At 31.9% G+C, this 19,712-nt stretch overlaps 1 protein-coding gene across 1 annotated transcript; it reads left to right on the top strand.

Moving 5' to 3' along the window:
- Positions 1-7,490: 7,490 nt before the first annotated feature.
- LOC133288652 (protein NRT1/ PTR FAMILY 4.6-like) lies at positions 7,491-13,321 on the top strand. The gene is made up of 5 exons (XM_061486462.1): positions 7,491-7,595; positions 7,710-7,818; positions 7,979-8,196; positions 11,323-11,754; positions 12,111-13,321. The coding sequence occupies exons 1-5, from the start codon at positions 7,593-7,595 to the stop codon at positions 13,089-13,091; spliced, it is 1,743 nt and encodes a 580-aa protein (XP_061342446.1). The 5' UTR covers positions 7,491-7,592; the 3' UTR covers positions 13,092-13,321.
- Positions 13,322-19,712: the final 6,391 nt, after the last annotated feature.

Here is a 19,712-nt window from a genome sequence, read left to right as displayed (position 1 = left end):
GTAAGTAACCTTTTACACCAGCTTTAAAACCAAGGAATGCAGCTTTACGTGCTCGAGGATCAAACTTTTTACGATGCACTTGGAGTGTGGATGCATAACACAAGCACCCAAACACTCTTAAGTCAGTCAATGAAGGAGGGACTTCATGTAAGGCTTCATAAGGTGTCTTATTCAGAAGAAGTGGGGAAGAGGTTTTGTTTATAAGGTGTATGGCATGGGCGATTGCAAAGGACCATAGCTTGATGGGTATTTTGGATTGGAACAACAGTGCTCGTGCAACATTGAGCACATGCTGATGCTTGCGTTCTACAGATCCATTCTGTTGAGGACACTCAACACAAGTCCGTTGATGAACAATTCCTCTTTGCAGATAAAAATTGATCATTAGGAACTCAGCACCGTTATCACTTCTAAGAGCTTTCAATGAAGTTTGGAATTGGTTTTCAATGAACACCAAGAAATTCTGGATGTGCTGTCGGGTTTCAAACTTATTTCTCATTAATATTATCCAAGTAAAACGTGAATAATCGTCTACCAAGGTGAGGAAATATCTATGCCCTTCTATGGATGCCTCTGAATAGGGACCCCAGATGTCCGCATGTACAAGTTGAAAGACCTTCTCTCTAGACTTTGATAGTTTCTTTCACCTTACACCAGCAGCCTTCTCAGACAACTCAACGCCTCAAGAAAATATATCACATCAACAGTCTTCTCCTAGCCTCACAGAAACCATGCCTTCTATTACTCCCAGGACCATAGCTAACACTGATCATGAACCGGTGGTACACTTGCAGAATCCTTGTCCTCCTCTTCGACGGACTGCACGCGTACGTACATCTCCCAAGTATCTTGCCGATTATCACTATAGTCCATCTATTGTTCATCGTACGAATCTTTGTCAAGGTATGCTTTCTTCTTCTTATAAATATCCTATTCATAATGTCTTGTCTTACCATAATTGTTCACCCACATATCGTAATTTCTGTTTGAGTGTCTCCACAGATGTTGAACCACAAACCTATAACCAAGCTGCCAAATCTGATAACTGGTGTAAAGCAATGGCCTCTGAGTTGCAAGCTTTGGCCCAAAACAACACTTGGGACCTAGTGGATCTGCCTCCACATAAACAACTCATTGGTTGCAAATGGGTATACAAAATCAAGTACAAATCTGATGGTCTATAGAACGCTTCAAGGCTCGCTTAGTGGCGAAAGGATTCACCCAAATGGAAGGAATCGATTTCTTTGATACCTTCAGTCCCAGTGGCCAAGCTTAGTTCCATCAGAATCTTACTCATGATTGTTGCTGCTAGAGGATGGTTTTTACACCAACTCGACGTCAACAATGCATTTCTTCATGGAGATTTACATGAAGAGGTTTTCATGGAACCTCCTCCAGGTCTACTAAACTTTAAGCCAGGACAGGTCTGTCAACTGAAGAAATCTTTATATGGTCTTCGACAGGCCAGTCGACAATGGCATGCGAAGCTCACTGCTTTTCTCGTTTCTATAGGATATCAGCAAGCAAATGCTGACCATTCTATATTCACTCGACAGTAGCACTCCTCTTTCACTGTTCTACTTATATATGTTGATGAGATTGTATTGTCTGGTACTGATCTTTCCGAAATCAGTCGTGTAAAGAAGCTGTTGGACGCACAGTTTCGAATTAAGGATCTTGGAGAGTTACGATTCTTCCTTGGTTTAGAGGTTTCTCGTTCCTCCAAGGGCATCATCCTCAGCCAACGAAAATATGCATTGGACATTATTGCCGATTCTGGACTCCTTGGCAGCAAACCGGCCAGGACTCCAATGGATGGTACTCTTAAGCTTACTGCTACGCAAGGGTGTCTTCTTTCTGACCCATCTCCTTATCGGCGTTTAATTGGGAGGTTGCTCTACCTCACGACGGCACGACCTGACATCAGCCATGCAGTTAATCATCTTAGTCAGTATGTGGCTAAGCCTACTGATGTTCATTTTATTGCTGCAAAGCGTGTTGTTTGATACTTGAAATCTGCCCCGGGAAATGGCATGTATTTTCCTTCTAACAATGATCTTCAAGTCAAGGCTTTTGCTGATTCTAACTGGGCCAATTGCCCAGATACTAGAAAATCCACGTCAGGTCTTTGCATATTCCTTGGTCCAGCCCTGGTCATGTGGAGGTCCAAGAAACAATCTACTGTTAGTCGTTATTCCTCGGAAGCAGAATATCGGGCCCTTGCCAGCCTCTCTTGTGAGCTCCAGTGGGTTCAATACTTGTTCCATGATTTACATGTGCCATGGTTAAAACCTGCTTCAATGTATTGTGATAGTAGATCGGCTATCTACCTTGCTCATAATGCTGCCTTCCACGAGCGCTCGAAACATATCGAGATAGACTGTCACGTTACTCGCACTAAGATCAAATCTGGTTTGCTGCATTTACTTCCTATTGATACCTCTGCCCAGGTTGCTGACTTCCTTACAAAGCCACTTTCGTTTTCGCTATTTTCTTCAGCTATCTCCAAGTTGGGCATGCATGATATTTACCGCCCAACTTGTGGGGGGGTATTGGAAGAAAATCCACGTCAGCATATTCAAGTTGCAGCTAACTCAGCTCAACGGCACACTCAACTAAATGTAATTCCACCAATTACGTGATTAGTTACATGATTAGTTAGACCTCTGTTAGTTAACGTCTATTAGTCAGTTGTATCACTTATTAGTTGGTTGTATCACTAGCTTAAGCATGAGTTTTAACTGGTTGTATAAATATAGGGATCACGTGTATTATTCCTCAGTTTTTCAATAATGAAGTTTACCATCAGTTTTTAGAATATACTCCTCGAAATACATAGTGTAATCTAGTGTACTTCCGGGAGTACATAGTGTAGTTTGTAAAAGTTTGTAAATATAACCATTCCCATAATTTGGTCCTCTCTAAAATATGGTTTTTTTTTCTAGTCCTTTCTATTAGCATAATTTTTTTCTACTCCCAGTTTATAAATCTTTGCTCCGCCTTTGTAACTATGATTGTTAACTTAGTTTATATAAGGGGTTTACATTTGTCATTTAACATGACACAACAAACTTTCCTACACACACAACATTTTATGGAGCCCACACTTTTTGAAAAAAAAAAATAAAAAATCATGGCATGCAAAACGAATCTCTATAACATTACACAATCACTTTTCCTACAGCATAACTCTTATAAAATCATTTATATAATTACACGGGGGAAGTGAAGGGAATAGCTATTTGTTACATTGCCACTTTGTAAATTGAAAGGAAAAGCATCATCACCGGTACATTTTAATATTTGGGTCTATGCTCAAACAATGAATCTATGGCATGCCAATCAAATGATCAATCATATGTTGAAATCTTTTCCTCCTTTTTTTTTTTTTTATAACCTGAACGGTATACTCATTCATCTTGTTCTCGGAGTACGGTCTGAAGGCTACCCCTCATTAGAAGAGCGAGTACATTGAGCTTCGCTATCATAGGAAGGATGAGACTAATCCCCCTTCAAAAAGAGAGGTACATCCTCTAACCCCTAAAATTTTTCTAAGAATTTACTTAAAACAGAGTTTGAAACCTAAACCAATCAAATTCAAGAATTTGCCAAGTGAGCTATTTTGACGCTCCTACTTTAGATTCTATTGGGAATTGGATGCTCCTGCTTTACCCATCACTCCTTTTTTTTTCTTTTACCAGTTTCTTTAAGAAAAAAAAGGAAAAAACAACGTAAGGATCTGCTTCTTGCTCTAATTTTGTATAATCATTTTGGTTGAGTACCTAAGCAAATCTCAGAAGTAGAAATTAATTGATATCTTAAAAAAAAATTCTTTAAGTCTAAGAGATTTTTTACATAAAATAAACTTTGGTAATTAGCTATGATATTGGCAACAATAGGAAAAAATTTACAACTTTTCCTAAGGTTAGGAATATATATTTCAAAATAGAAAATACATATAAACAATTCTTATACAGGATTTGTGATTCTTTCCATTGAAACAGATAAACTTCTCACAATAAAAAATCGTTTTTGTTTGCTGAAATAAAAGTGTTATGGTGACTATATATTAAATTAAAACAATAATGTTATTTTTATGTCATTTTTATCATAGCATAATTATTTAAGTATAAACAGGAAAAAAAAAACATTTAATATATTTTAATTTTTTCTCAAACGAAAAGACTTAAGGAATAATATGAAAAAAAAAATATGCAACATTTTCCAAAGAAGATTATGCGACTTTATAGTATGTACATGATATGTAACTCGGTTAATATACATGGATAATTTCTGGACAAAGACCAAAAAGCTAATTGATTTAATTAATATATTAAATATATTTCTTATGATGATCGATAATGCAATGAAAACTTTTAGTAATTACACTTTTCTATAGACACTTGTAGTTATACTTTAGTTGGTTTAGCTCTAAATTTATGTTTTTTTTTTTTATATTATATGCTTTAAATATATGCTTTATTGTGAGCCTCAAACATATTTTCATTCTTAGATGAGTAATACTAAATATTGTGAATAGAATCCTGAGAGTGTATAGAAAGAGAAAAGGGTGTAATTAATAATGAATTTCATATGTATAATTGATTATCAAACTCTTATAAGTACTATTTTATTAATTGCTAAAAAAAATTGAAGGAAAAAAATATTGCATTATAGTAAAGTTTTACATGTAATTAAGTATGTAACAATAAGATTTTATAGCAGTGTATAAAATTCTACACGAATTGAATTTAATCCTGATATATAATTTGTCTCCATCCTTGCAAACTGAATCAATCCCCATTGACTCCCTAGGGTTATATATTTGTAACTCTTATCAAAGGGTAAGTATAATAAAATTAATTATACATTTGTAACTCTTATCAAAGGGTAAGTAATAAAATTAATTATACATCTGTAACACACTGCGTAAAAAAATTTCATGATAAATGATATCATGTTGTTAAAATTATTCTCTGGACATGCACATGTACTTAATTTTATCATAGCTTACCAAATTGTTTACATCATAATTTATTGGTTGATTAGAATAATTAACAATAAATTTAAAATCGATTGATATCATGTGTATATATACACACACATTATGTAGCATCGATACCGACACGGGATATGAGACACGACACTACACCTGACACGATAATTTTTAAAAAAATATTAGATTTCGACACGTTTTGATATTAAATAATATTTTTAATTTATGTTGTGTATATTATATTTAATATTCAATAACTTAACAAAAAAATGAAGTTAAACTTATAATAGTCATCAATTTTGCAAAGAAACATAAGATAATTCAAATATTTATATTAAACTCAATAAAATAATAATCGTAATCCAACAAACTAATAGTTTGAGCTAAAAACGCAACGCAACGCTTCCTTTGAACTTTTTTTGAATCTCTACAACACGTATTGAAGTGTCGGACATGACACGTCAGGGTTTTTGAAGTGTCGGTGCTTCATAGTGCACACACGAATTGAAGAACAATTTAAAATTTAAATCGATTAGTTGTATAGCAGGCAATAGCAAGCTAGATGTTATATTAATTATAAAATTAACACACTTCTTTCTTTAGTATTTCCTTTTGATCACGTAATATTACACTCTAGGTTATATGTGTTTCAAATAATTTTTTAAAAGCAATGACCGACAAATCACACGAAGGGTTTCTGAAACGAAACACGCATCATCACTTTCACTTGATAAAGCAATTCTATTTTATTCTATTTTTTGGTTTTAATTATATGATTCGCGGCAATCTAATTATAATCTTCGTAATGTGTTTTGTACATTAAAAATTTATTTCCAAATTGCACCCCCTCAATTTTTAATAACACATAAGCCAATTGGTCTCAATATCTGATTTGAGGGGCAGTTAGTTTATTCATATTTAATTTCAGATATGTTTCAAAAAAAATATTTAAAATATTTTTTTTATTAATTAAATAATATAAAAGAGGAAAAATACCAATTTCACTGAAAAATCACGGTGCAGTTATCTAGTCACCAATCAGTTACTGATTTTAGTCGTGAATTTACATGGACCTTATGATAATATTACGAAAAGAAAAAAAATTAAGAAAATGAAAAAATAGTAATTGTAAATCTTTTATTTTATATATTTTTACAGTACCCTGTAACTATAAGGAAAATTATGTGGAAAATTGAAATGGGCATTTTTTATTTTACTAATTAAATAATATAAAACAGGAAAAATCATTAATTTCACTGAAAAATCACGGTGCAATTATCTAATTACCAATTACATGGACCTTATGATAATATTACTAAAAGAAAAAAAATTAAGAAATGAAAAAATATTAATTGTAAATCTTTTATTTAATATATTTTTACATATACCCTGTAACTATAAGGAAAAATAAGTTGAAAATTGAAATGCGCATTTTTTTTATTAATTAAATAATATAAAAGGAAAAAAAATTTATCCTAACACAGGAATAAAGTTATTTCAGACAACTCTAAAATTATGTCGTTTTGGAGATTAACATAAGGGAAAAGTATTTTTCCAGTCACCGGAGATAAAGTTATTTTCAGTGAGCTCAAAACGACGTCGTTTTGGGTTATAAGATTGAAAAATCATAAGGATAAAGACTAATATAACCCTGCAATATATTAAAATTATAAAAACACCTTGATTTTTGGCCTAAAACGACGTCATTTTTAACTCACTGGAGATAACTTATTCAATTGATTGAAGAAATCCTTTACCCTTAGCATAATTAAAAATGATATTTTAAAAAAATTATTTATTTTTATGTTATATGAATTTCTCCAAAATATCATTCTTAAAGAGAAAATGATTTGTCATTTTAAATGATGTAACTTATGTTCTTTTAGAAATTTTATAACTATGTAATAAAGGTAGTACATAGTAATAATATTAAAGTTGTACTTTTTTCTCTCTTTATACATTGTTTACTGATGTGAAAAAAGTACAACTTTAATATTATAACTATGTACTACCATTACTACATAGTTATAAATTGCTAAAAATAAATAAGTTACCTCTTTTAAAATGACAAACTTTTAACCCATCATTAAATCTAAAAAAAAGGCCTCAAAATGACGTAATTTTGTGATTATTGGAGATAACTTCATCTCTAGTGGCGGTAGAAAGTATAAACCCATAAAAAAAAGTTTAATATTTCTCTTATTATAGGAGATACAATTTTATTTTTATACACACATGAAAATATACAGAATTCATATTTTCTCATTCTCTCTTTTTTCCTCACATTGGTCTACATGGGCTCCATATATCTTTATACGTGCATAGGAGGAGATAAATTTATCTCATATAATATGAGAAATATTAATAAAAAAATATAAATATAGTTTTTTAAAAGCAAAAGCGTGTGAAAAAGAAGATTAAAGTCAATTTAATAATGGTGCAGTGTGTGTAGACCATTTTGGCCAAGTTGGACCTTTCTTCCCCTCTCCCCCACACTCTTTAAATCTCCCACCAGTTATCACATTATTTCACCCCTAACTCTCTCTCACATGTCCAAACTCAAAAAGTAGAGAGAGTGAGAAAGAAAGAGAGAGGCATGGTGAGTTATATCCTAACTCTCTCTTTTTATTTTCCTTTATTATGAAAATATATTGTGGTGCTTTAATATATACATATATAATTTAATTTACACTTTATATAACCAATCCTGCAGGAATTAGAACAAAACCAGGTGGTTAGATGGGAAGGTTATGTGGATTGGAGGAACATGCCTGCTCTCAGAGGCCGTCATGGTGGCATGCTTGCAGCTTCCTTCGTTCTTGGTCTCTCCCATTATTTCTTTATCACTAACACTTTAATTCATTTCATCATATTATGGCCTATTGCTAGTGGTTGTTTAATTACATTTATAAGTATTTGATGAACTTTATGATACATATATAAATCATATTAATTTGGCAATTTTTGGTGTTTGTGCTGCAGTGGTGGAGATATTGGAGAATTTGGCATATCTGGCCAATGCAAGCAACTTGGTGTTGTATCTAAGACAGTACATGCACTTGTCCCCTTCCAAATCGGCCATTAATGTAACCAATTTCATGGGAACTTCCTTCCTCCTTGCCCTCCTGGGTGGTTTCTTATCTGATGCCTTTTTCACCACTTATCACATCTACCTCATAAGCGCAGTTATTGAGTTCCTGGTATGCACTTGTTATTGTTAGCTTAATTTTACATTTATTGGTTCCCTTTTCATTGGTATTGTTGTTCTATGATTAATAATTAAGAAAGGTGTGTGTGTGTGTGTGTGTGTGTGTGTGTGTGTTTAAGAGAGAGTGGGGAGAGGCTTTAATTTAGTTTAATATTGGGTTTCTTAAAGGACAAGTATCTTTGAAAATCATGATGTCTTTCTTAACTAGAATCAGAGTCAATTGCAAGTTGCATTTGCAACTTGCAAGGTGGGGTTGCATCAATTGGTGCAACCAAATCCCTCTAATTGAAAAGACGTCAATGATATTGAAAAATAAATATAAACTATCCTATCCATCCCTTTGATTCTCTTTTCTTTTCGCTGCATTCTTTCCCCCCACTTGGTCTTAGAAACCCTCATGAATTGCATGACGAACGCCCATTAAGATACCAATCAAAGTCAAGAATCGTTTTTTGTTTTTTTTGGGAACCAAATGGGAAAGGAAAAGTGAAAAAAAGAAAAGAAAAGAAAAAGAAAAGCATATAAGTAGCTTTATATCTTCTGACTGTAGCATAATGTTTAACGTTGAACTCCCAAATGTGTACGGAAACTATTACTAGTGGTGCCTAAAGAAAGACAAACAGTTATTATCAAAAAAAAAAAAAAGAAAGACAAACAGTTTGCTCCAAAAATAAGAAAGACAAACAGTGGCAGAGAGAACAAAAAAAAAAAGTGGCGTGTTAGACAAAAGAGTAGATGAGACAAAATAACAATAATGTTATGGCCGAGTTTTTTATTTTCTTAATATTTTTCTTTCTGTTCTATATTTATTCTTGGTATCATTGAGAAATGAATTTAAAAGATAGAGGGACCCATCTATTTATATTTAATATTCTCATGGTTCCAAAAAATATATATATTTTATTTTCTCGAGAGTGCCGAGGATAAGAGCACCTTGGGTATTATAATGGTACTGAGCATCGAGTATCATGGTAGTTTAAAATAAAATTATAAATTATATATTTAAAAAATATATAATTATAATTATAATATTAAAATTATTTAGAAAAATATATCAGCTATGTGTTATATATATATTGTCACCGAGGACCCTTATGTTTTTGTGCCACTGCTATAAAGGGCGTTTGATATAAGGTATTTTTAGAATTTTCAGGAAATTAAAATTTTTTAAATTTTAAATTTTTAGATATTATCGTAAACTGAATGTTTTCATTATATTTCTGAAAATCGAGATTCTCATGTAAAAAAAAATTTCTTTTTTACCAAACGCTCCGTGAATGAGCTCTCAGAAACTTCAGTCTTGTTTGAGTATTGCTTCTAAAAATAATTTTTTAGTTTTTAAAAGAAAATAAAAATAAAAACCCATTTGACAAGATATATTTTGCAAAAAAAAATTATAAAATTATAATTATTTTTTTATTTTTAGAATCAAATTTACAGAATATATCTGAATTATTTTATCTTATGTTTTGACTTTTAATTTTTAAAATACAAATCAAATTTGAACTTGGAAAGCCTATACAGTAACCCAAGATGCCACTTTCTCAACAATTATTTTTCTCTTATCGGTATTATTTAATAATCTATAAATAATCACATTAATTTTTCTTTTTCACAAATTTCTATAATTTAACAGGAATTATGCTCATCTGCAAAATTATACTCATTTAAATTTGATATATGAAGGGAAAATAACACGTACATTAATAATAAATTTGTGAAACGAAAGTAGTTGAAAGCTGCTTGATACCAAAAATAAATTATACTCAAACAACTATGTATATGATCTCGAATATTTTTTGTGACAAATTATTTAAATGGATATTATTCTTAGTAATTTATTATATAGTTTATTATTGGTATACGGTATACCAAGATGTAAGGCTTCGAGCACCCCTAGTTTTTTTTTTTGGAGATAAGCACCCCTAGTTTTTTTTTTTTTTTTGATAACAAGCACCCCTAGTTTTTGTAAAGGAGTTTCATGAAACCAGGTGCTGGGATGCCTGTTTTGATAGTACATTATTTATTGTAAGAAGCTACCCTATGTTGACACCACGCTGGGACTGTTGGTGTGAGATATATATACCTTGCTTAAAATAAGTTGATAGGGAAATATAATTTGTTGTTTGTACTATACATGGCCAACATTATAGTGAGGTGGGGATCAACACATGGCTAAGGCCCACTTTCGTGGACACATTTCTATCCATAGAACTTTACCTTCCTTTTATTTATTTGATCACATTTTAGGAATGGTACTAGACACATTATATACTCTTAATATTTCAGAATCTCGATTTTCAGAAATATGATTCTTACATTCAGTTTATGATAATATCTAAAAATTAAAAATTAAAAAAAAATTAATTTTCTAAAAATTCTAGAGAATATCACATACCAAACGCTCCTTTACAATCTAAATATGTGATGTGATAGGTTTACCTTTTTTTTCGAAGAAAAAACAATAAGTGTTGGGAACTAAGTATAAATAATGGGTTTTGTGTTCTGATTTTTTTTTTAAATCACTTTATAAAATAGTTATGAAAATAATTATTTTCTATATTTTTTTTTTAAAGTTAATAGCCAAAACACAAAATAAAAATAACTCAGATATTTATAAAATTTGATTCTAAAAAAAAAATAGTTATAATTTTTAAAAATATTTTTTTACAAAACAAGTTTTATCAAAAGGATTTTTTTTTTTAATGAAAAAACCATGTTTAGAAATAGTATTCAAATTGGGCCAAAATTTTACAAAATGGACTTATGATGGACTATATAATAGAATGATTTCTAAATATAGAGGTTAAGATTTTAGATTCACATTTCAGATTGAAATGTGAGTAAAAGCTATCCTACTTTTTATTTGAGTTCATCTCTCACCTATCTTAACTTAGGATAAATATGTTGTTGATAATCAATTCGGTTCTTCAAGAAATCCACTTCGGGTCGACTTAACTCATTGAGTTACCCACTTAATATTCTTTTGCAATTTTTAATTCTTCTTCAGATTTGGACCTCCATGGCTTAGTACGTAAGAAATTAAAATAACAAACTGATTATTCTGCTTGATTATATGCACTAGTGTACATGGCTGTTCAATGTGGTACTTGTGCAGGGATTGATTGTACTCACTATACAAGCTCGTGTGGCTTCACTGAAGCCACCAGAATGTGACTCAGCCACCCCATGCCGTGAAGTTAATGGTGGAAAAGCAGCAATGCTGTTTGGTGGACTCTATCTGGTGGCTCTTGGAGTTGGAGGAATTAAGGGGTCATTGCCAGCACATGGTGCTGAGCAATTTGATGAGACTACCGTATCTGGAAGGAAGCAACGATCAACCTTCTTCAACTACTTTGTCTTTTGCTTATCATGTGGTGCCCTTATTGCAGTTACTTTTGTAGTGTGGGTTGAAGACAACAAAGGGTGGGAATGGGGTTTTGCAATCTCTACCATTAGCATATTTGTGTCTATCCCAGTGTTCTTAGCAGGCTCTGCCACTTATAGGAACAAGATCCCTTCTGGAAGTCCACTTACAACCATTTTGAAGGTAATAACTAAGGGAAAAAGAAGTCTTGTCTCTTTTTAGGTGATTTATACAAAGTCTGACCGGTTAGACTTTGTGTAAATCTAAAAAGTTGCTTTTTTTTCTCTCTCTCAGTCACGTTGCTGACATGTAAAGTAAAAAAAAAGTAACTTTTTAGATTTAAATAAAGTATGACCGATCAGACTTTGTGTAAGTCGTTAAAAAGACATATCTTACATCCGCACACTAAAGTACTAAACCCAATAACTAATAAGAGAACTTTATGTGCTTGGTTCTAAGATAACTTTCTTTTACCCCCACTTTATGCTCCATATTTAATTATCTTTACCCTTTGACTAATACTGTTTTTGACTAAGCAGGTTTTGGTTGCAGCTTCACTTAATAGATGCATCTACAGAAATTCTAACATTGCTGTGGTGAATATGGCTTCAAGCCCTTCTAATCCACACTCAGGTAGAAAAGAAGCAGTGGAAGAAACTGAAAAATCAAGCAAGGAAACTGAAGCCCCAACAAATACACTAAAATTTCTCAATAGTGCAGTTGAAAACAAGCCAATTCATCCATCAATAGAATGCAGTGTAGAGCAAGTAGAAGATGTCAAGATAGTATTGAAAGTTCTACCCATATTTGGTTGCACCATTATGCTAAACTGCTGCCTGGCTCAGCTGTCCACATTCTCTGTTGAACAAGCTGCAACTATGAACACCAAGTTTGGTTCCTTAAAGGTGCCACCAGCCTCTTTACCGATTTTTCCAGTGCTCTTTATCATGATCCTAGCACCAATTTATGACCACATAATCATCCCATTTGCAAGGAAAGTAACCAAAACAGAGATGGGGATAACTCATCTCCAAAGAATTGGAATTGGACTAGTCCTCTCTATAGTTGCCATGGCAGTGGCGGCTGTTGTTGAAATGAAAAGGAAAAATGTGGCCACTCATTCAGGCCTACTAGATGATGCAACAAAACCATTACCTATCACATTCTTTTGGATTGCTTTTCAGTACTTATTCCTTGGATCAGCTGATCTTTTCACCTTGGCTGGTTTGTTGGAATTTTTCTTCACAGAAGCACCAATTAGGATGAGATCTTTGGCCACATCACTTTCATGGGCCTCTTTGGCTATGGGGTACTACCTAAGTTCGGTTATTGTATCAATAGTGAATAGTGTCACTGGGAACTCCTCCCACAAACCATGGCTATCTGGTGCCAACCTTAACCACTATCACCTAGAGAGGTTCTACTGGCTTATGTGTGTGCTAAGTGGGTTGAACTTCCTACATTACCTGTTTTGGGCCATGAGGTACAAATATAGAGGAACAGGAACTACAACTGTATGAAGAAAAGGCCTAAGAGCACTTTACAAGGCCATTGATCAAAATCTTGTCATGCCATTCTTAGGCTGTAATTGTACATACTTGCACTTGCCTGCAACCGAGTGGACCAGCAATTCCCAGCAACAGAAATGCAAATAGAAAGAGAGATATCCTACATTAGAAAAGGAAGAATAGAGGGATATATATATATATATATATATATATATATATATATATATGGAGAAAATATTTCTACAGCCACTTTAGATAAGGTTGTCTACAGCTATCCTTTTTAACTAAGTATGACCGGTCATATTTTAAAATTGCATTTTCTCTATCTGCCACGTCAGCCGATAGTGTCTGAGGAGAGAGAAAAAAAACAGTTTTATTGTTATAACTAAGTATGACCGGTCATACTTAATGAAAAAGGATAGTTGTAGAAATACTTTTTCATATATATATATATATATATATATATATATATATGAGTTTAATATCTTTCATGTTATAGGAGATAAAATTATCTCTTACATACATATAAAAGTAGGTGGAGTCTACTTTTTTCTTTTTCTCTCTCTTCACTTCGCATGGGCACTACATAATTTTATTTATGTGTAGGAGATAATTTAATTTTATTATATATATATATATATATATATATATATATATATATATTTAATTATATATAGGTTCGTTTTTTCTGCGGTGAATGCAAAAAACTTATTATCTACAGCGAGCCTAAAACGACGTCGTTTTGAGGCAGAAATCAACGTGTATTTATAATCTTAATTTATTCAAGAGTTATAATAGTTTTATCATTCTAATTTTTTAATCTTTTAACTCAAAATGATATTGTTTTGGGAATGAATGCAAATAACATATTTATAATCACTGTAGAAACATTATATATATATATATATATATATATATAGGGTTCGCTTTTTCTACAGTCAATGTAGATAACTTATCTACATTGAGCCCAAAACGACGTCGTTTTGAGGCGGAAATCAAGGTATTTTTGTAATTATAATTTATTTCAAGGTTATAATAGTCTTTTTCATTATTTTTTTAAATTTTCAACTCAAAACGACGTCATTTTGAGAGCGAATGTAGATAACTTATCTACATTCACTTTAGAAATATTAAAGCCATATATATAGGGGAAGGATATTGTGACAACCAAGTTGTGTTACTACCAAGTGACTACCAATCAATCTCACCGTTAGATCGATTATGTTAATCCAACGGTTATATTTTTATTTTCATCTTTGTATGGTCATGATTTCCCATATTTAAAGTGAAAGCATTTAATATGGGAAATCATAACAATACAAATGTGAAAATAAATATAAAGTATTAAATTTGGGGAATCATGACCATACAAAGATGAAAATAAATATAATCGTTGGATCAATATAATCGATCTAACGGTAAGATTGATTGGTAGTCACTTGGTAGTAACACAACTTGGTTGTTACAATATTTTCCCCATATATATATATATTATGAAAAGGGTGGATCATGTTTAATCCATATGCCTCTTCTTCTTTTTTGGTAAAAATCTATATGCCTCTTTCATTAATTTATTTTGTGGGATCATAGATTAATTTATTTTGTTCCATAGTACGTGAGAGCAAGTGATTTACATGCAGATAGATGCTCCCACTGAACTTATTAATTTATTTTGTGGGATCATAGATTATTATAGTGAAGCTTGGCCCCTCTGCTTATTACTCAATTAGTTACCGTATTGGAGCGAATAGAAGTTCTAGACTTGCTTTTGACTCCGAAATTTGTGTATTAAAAAAAAATACTGTTGAAAAAAGTCTTCGCCTCGACATGTGATTATTTCTAGGGATGTTTATGGATCGAACCGAACCAAACCGAATTTTTTGAAAAATTGAATCGAATTGATTTAAATGGTTTGGTTCGGTTCAGAAGTAGTTCGGTTCGGAACCGGTTCGTGTCGACACTATTTTGAAAAGAAAAAAATTAAAAAAAATAAAGTTATAAAAATTAATTTGATTCGCTTTGGAAACGGTTCGGTTCGGAAAATGTTCAGTTCGGTTCGGTTCAAAACGGTTCGGTTCTTAAACTGGTTCTAAAAACTGGATCGGTTCTTGAACCGGTTCAGTTCATGAACTGATTTTAAAAAATCGATTATTTTAAAGGCGATTCGATTCATGATTCGATTCAATTTTTTGATTATTTTACACACTTCTAATTATCTCAGAGATTAATTTCTCACTTACCGGGTGAGATACTGTGAGAAATTGAAGAAATGAAAAATTAAAAGAAAGAAAAAAATTGTTGGTATTTATTTGATTTTATTTTTTGGTGTAAAATTGTTGGTATTTATTATCTGTGAAGCCATTGTTTTTATATGGGAAAAACTATTCTTATGTCATATGATATAAATTTTCTCTCCTACACACCCTTCGATAATTGTGCCACCTTTTTATTTTATTTTATTTTTTCAGGTGATGGAGCCCACTAGTTTGTCTCTATGACATGAGATAACTATCTCCTTTAACATGAGATTAATAAAACTCTTTCTTTATCTATATATTTTTTGCAAAATAGAAGTTTAATGTTAAAAAAATTTAAAAAATTCTTCCCGTTCTCATATCAGGATAATTTAACTGCTAACTTCAAAACAAACAAAAAAAAGAAAAAAAAAATTGGAGTAAAGTAACATACAATCCCTGATCGAGGAGGAGAGTAAAAAAAATATTATTCTTTTTGTTTCTTTTATTAAGATAGGCCACAAACTAGGGCCTTAATTCTTGTCCCATCTTAAAGTCCAATATCAAAATATATATTTTCACTTTTATTCTTTTCTTTCGCTATTAAACTACTATGATTGGTCTAGTAGTGATAGATTTAGGGTATATATATATATAAAAGATGAAACATATAAAAAGAAGAAAATAATATAAAGATAAAATAAAACTAAATATGTGGAAGAGTCCAAAAAGGGTAAAAGTTCATATGTGGATTACCATGCTTACTAAACTAATGATTATAAAAAAAAAATTGAAACGTGTTGGGCCTATTCTGGCATCTGATATAAGGATATAAACCATTTCAGTTCATGTCTTTAATTACTCTGTTTCTTGGATAGGTTATGCAAGGGTTTAAGAACATTGATCAAAGTGCTACTGTTTTCAGTCTTATTTTCCTGAATGTCACGTCAACAGTATTATTTTCCAATCTTCCACGGGAGCAAGTTCGCTGGTCAGTGTAGCGAACTTGGTGCACTGATGTTCACGTTTCTGGTGGATCCCAAGATCGCTGGTGTCAATAGCGAACTCTGTAGCAATTAATGTTGACAAGTTCGCTGCCACATGCAACGAACTAAGTGTGAGATACACATAGATCGCTGATGGACATGGCAAACTATGTGCCTTCCAGTTAATTTCCTTCTTCCTTTTTGTTGCACGGTTTTTGAGGGAAAACAATTTGCTTGTTTCTTTTTGTTCCTTCCACGTAATATCCTTTTTGTTCGCTAATGGGCATGATTCAAGGTACTAGACTACTAGTAAAAAATTGACTAATACATTGAGTAATAATATATATCCCTCGAAAACAATTATATTTCTCATTGTTTTCCCTCGAAATCTTTCCACATAATATCCTTTTTGTTCGCTGATGGGCATGATTCGACGTACTAGTAAAAAACTGACTAGTACATTGAGTAATAATTTCCCTCGAAATTCGTGCAACAAAATGGAAGAAGCAAATTATCTGGAAGGCACATAGTTCGTCATGCTGATCAGCGAACTTGTCAGCATTAATTGCTCTAGAGTTCGCTACTAACACTAACGACCTTGGTGTCCACTCAGAAACGTGACACATCAGCACATCGAATTCGCTATACTGCCCAGCAAACTTGCTCCCGTAACAGCTTAAAAAATAACACTGTTAACGTGACATTTAAGAAAATAAGATAGGAAACAGTGACACTTTAGTCACTGTTCCCGAGGGTTTAAGTGTTCGAGCGCAACTGTAGTTGCGCTTTAAAAAATCTGCAGTTCCATTTATAATCATGAACTGAAATGGCTTTATATCCTTACATCAGATGCCAGAATAGGCCCAACACGGTTCAATTTTTATTTTATAATCATTATTATGCTGGATTAGATCAAGCTCAAAGATGGAAGCCCGATGTTGATAATGTTTATTTATTTTATTTATTTTTATCAAACTTAAGGATAATTTTGTTTTCAAAATGGAAGGTATTAATATAATTTATAATTGTAATCAGAGTTGCTTTAGGTAAATTATAATTTCATTTAGTTGGTTAATGGTTAGTTAGTTGTTCAGGCGCTCCATTGTATAATTAGGCCTTAGATGATTAGGGTATGCACGATAACTATTTTGGTTTTATAAAAAAAATAATTCTTTTATATTTCTGTGCCTTGGAATAGTTTTTGGGAAAAAAAATTATTTGATAACATATTTATTTTTTATTCTGAAAATGGGAATGCATTTGATAATACAACAAATAATAGAATAAAAAATTATTTCTATTAAACATAATTCTTTTTTGAATCATCACTTTTCTTTTCATATAGTGTGGTGGCAATCGCGACGGCGGTAGTGGTAATGATAGTGATGGCGTAATGGTGGTGGCGACGGAGGAAGAGAGGAGTTGTCTATCCTTAACTTGAAAAAATATTAGAGTGTGTTTAATTATGTTCTGACTTTTTTTGTCTTTAAAACTGTTTTGTAGAATAGTTAATGAAATACATGTTGTCTATGTTTTTTTTTTTTTGAAAGTTAAAAATCAAAACATAAAATAAAAGCAACTCAGATATGATTTTAAAAAAAATAGTTATAATTTATTTTATTTTTTCTAACAAAACAAATCTTATCAAACATATTTTTTTATTTTAAAAATCAAAAAATTGTTTTTTAAAACAAATTTCAAACGGCACCTATAATTCTATCATCGGTGATATTGTGCTGTAAAGCAGACGCAATTTCTATTAACATATCATAGTTGGTCAGTTCTGTTTAGTGTTGCTTTCTTTAATTTTATTCAAACCTATGGAGCGCTAAGACCTGGTCTTGTTTATAATTTTTGTTTTGTTTTTCTTGTTCAGAAATTTTATTTTATTTTTTGAAATATTTCAATCGGTTCATTGCTTCGCAACTAATTCGATTCGGGGCGGGTCCAAGATTAAGGCTTTAAACCCTTCCCAAATGTGGTACTGGGGAGATTCGAACACATGCTCTCACCCCCACCTGCTTAGCTCCCATACGCCAACTGAGCTACCACCATTTGGTAGAAATTTTTTAAAAAAATATATATAATTTAATTAAGACAAGCAACTTAAAGGATCGTTGAATGCCCTTCTTCCAAAAACCTCTTTTATTACCCAAGCTATCAAAATCAGTCAAAAAAAAATTAACCCAACCCAATTCAAGGGTTTGCTCAAATTTTTATTATTTTTTAGGGGAAAGAGTTTGTAATGTTGTAGGAAAATTTTGAAATATCCTACTGATATATACAAAGTTGTACCAACCATTTTTGTTTTTTTATTTTATTTTTAAAAGGTGGGCCCCACGTCAGTTTGTGTTCATAACATGATGATAATTCTTTTCTACAACATAATATCTATAAATCCCTATTTTTTAACCTTATAAACTGTGATAAGAACACTTTGCCATTTTTTTATTCAAAGAATTGAGCTCGTTGGGTAGATAAGATGGGATAGGAGCGCTCGATAAGAGTAGAATAAGATATGAGCTTGATAAGCTTATATCCATCCAACTCATATTCTATCATGTGTTTTATGTGCACTAAATAAGCAGTATGTTAAAATAATATTATCATATCTAGTGTTTGAGGCGAACCATATAACATGATATAAATAAACAGAAATATCCTTTTAATAGAATTTCATATAATATTTTAAAAATGATTTTAAACTACTTTATTTTTACTTATTTACACATTATTTCTTATTCTAAATTATCAAAAAAATAAAAAGTCATTATTTTAAATAAAATGTATTAAAGTACATAATTAACTTTCATTTTTTCTTAAAATATTAAAAATTATATCTTCACCAAATATATTTTTAAAAAGTAAGTTTTAAATTAATTGTCAATATTTGTGGCTGGTGACTAGTGACAGAGGTGGGCGGTGACGGCGGCAGCAGCTAGTGCGATGGGTGATCGATTGAATTGGTAGTGGTATAAGTTGTGGGGGCAAGTAATAATGGGCGGTGGTGATAGTACCGATAATAATCAGTGACAATTGTGGTGATTAATTGATGGATTTGATGGTTGGTGTCGACAACTAATGGCAACGGAGACGATGGTGGTAGTTATTGGTGCAATAGTAACATGTGAGAGTGGTTGGTGGAAGTGGTAGTGGCGGCGCCGATACTGACAAGTGGCAATTATGGTGGCTGGTCGGTGATAAGGCGAACCCTCGTGTGCCCAATAATATTTGGAATGAGAGGAGGTAACATTTGCTATTATATTGTATTTATTTTTAACCCGAGTTTCCTTAGTATAATTTATCCTATTATTAACATGATAAAATAAGCTAATAAGATAAAATTAAGATTATCTTATCATGTTGATTCACTAAATAATAAATAAGGGGACAAAATATCTAATGTTACTTTA

Source organism: Gastrolobium bilobum, unplaced genomic scaffold, assembly GCF_033153095.1.
Source record: "Gastrolobium bilobum isolate Gb01-03AN ecotype WA unplaced genomic scaffold, APGP_CSIRO_Gbil_v1 utg12205, whole genome shotgun sequence".
Taxonomy (NCBI): domain Eukaryota; kingdom Viridiplantae; phylum Streptophyta; class Magnoliopsida; order Fabales; family Fabaceae; genus Gastrolobium; species Gastrolobium bilobum.
Note: the sequence above shows the minus strand (reverse complement) of the source record. Positions and strands in the feature narration are given on the sequence as shown.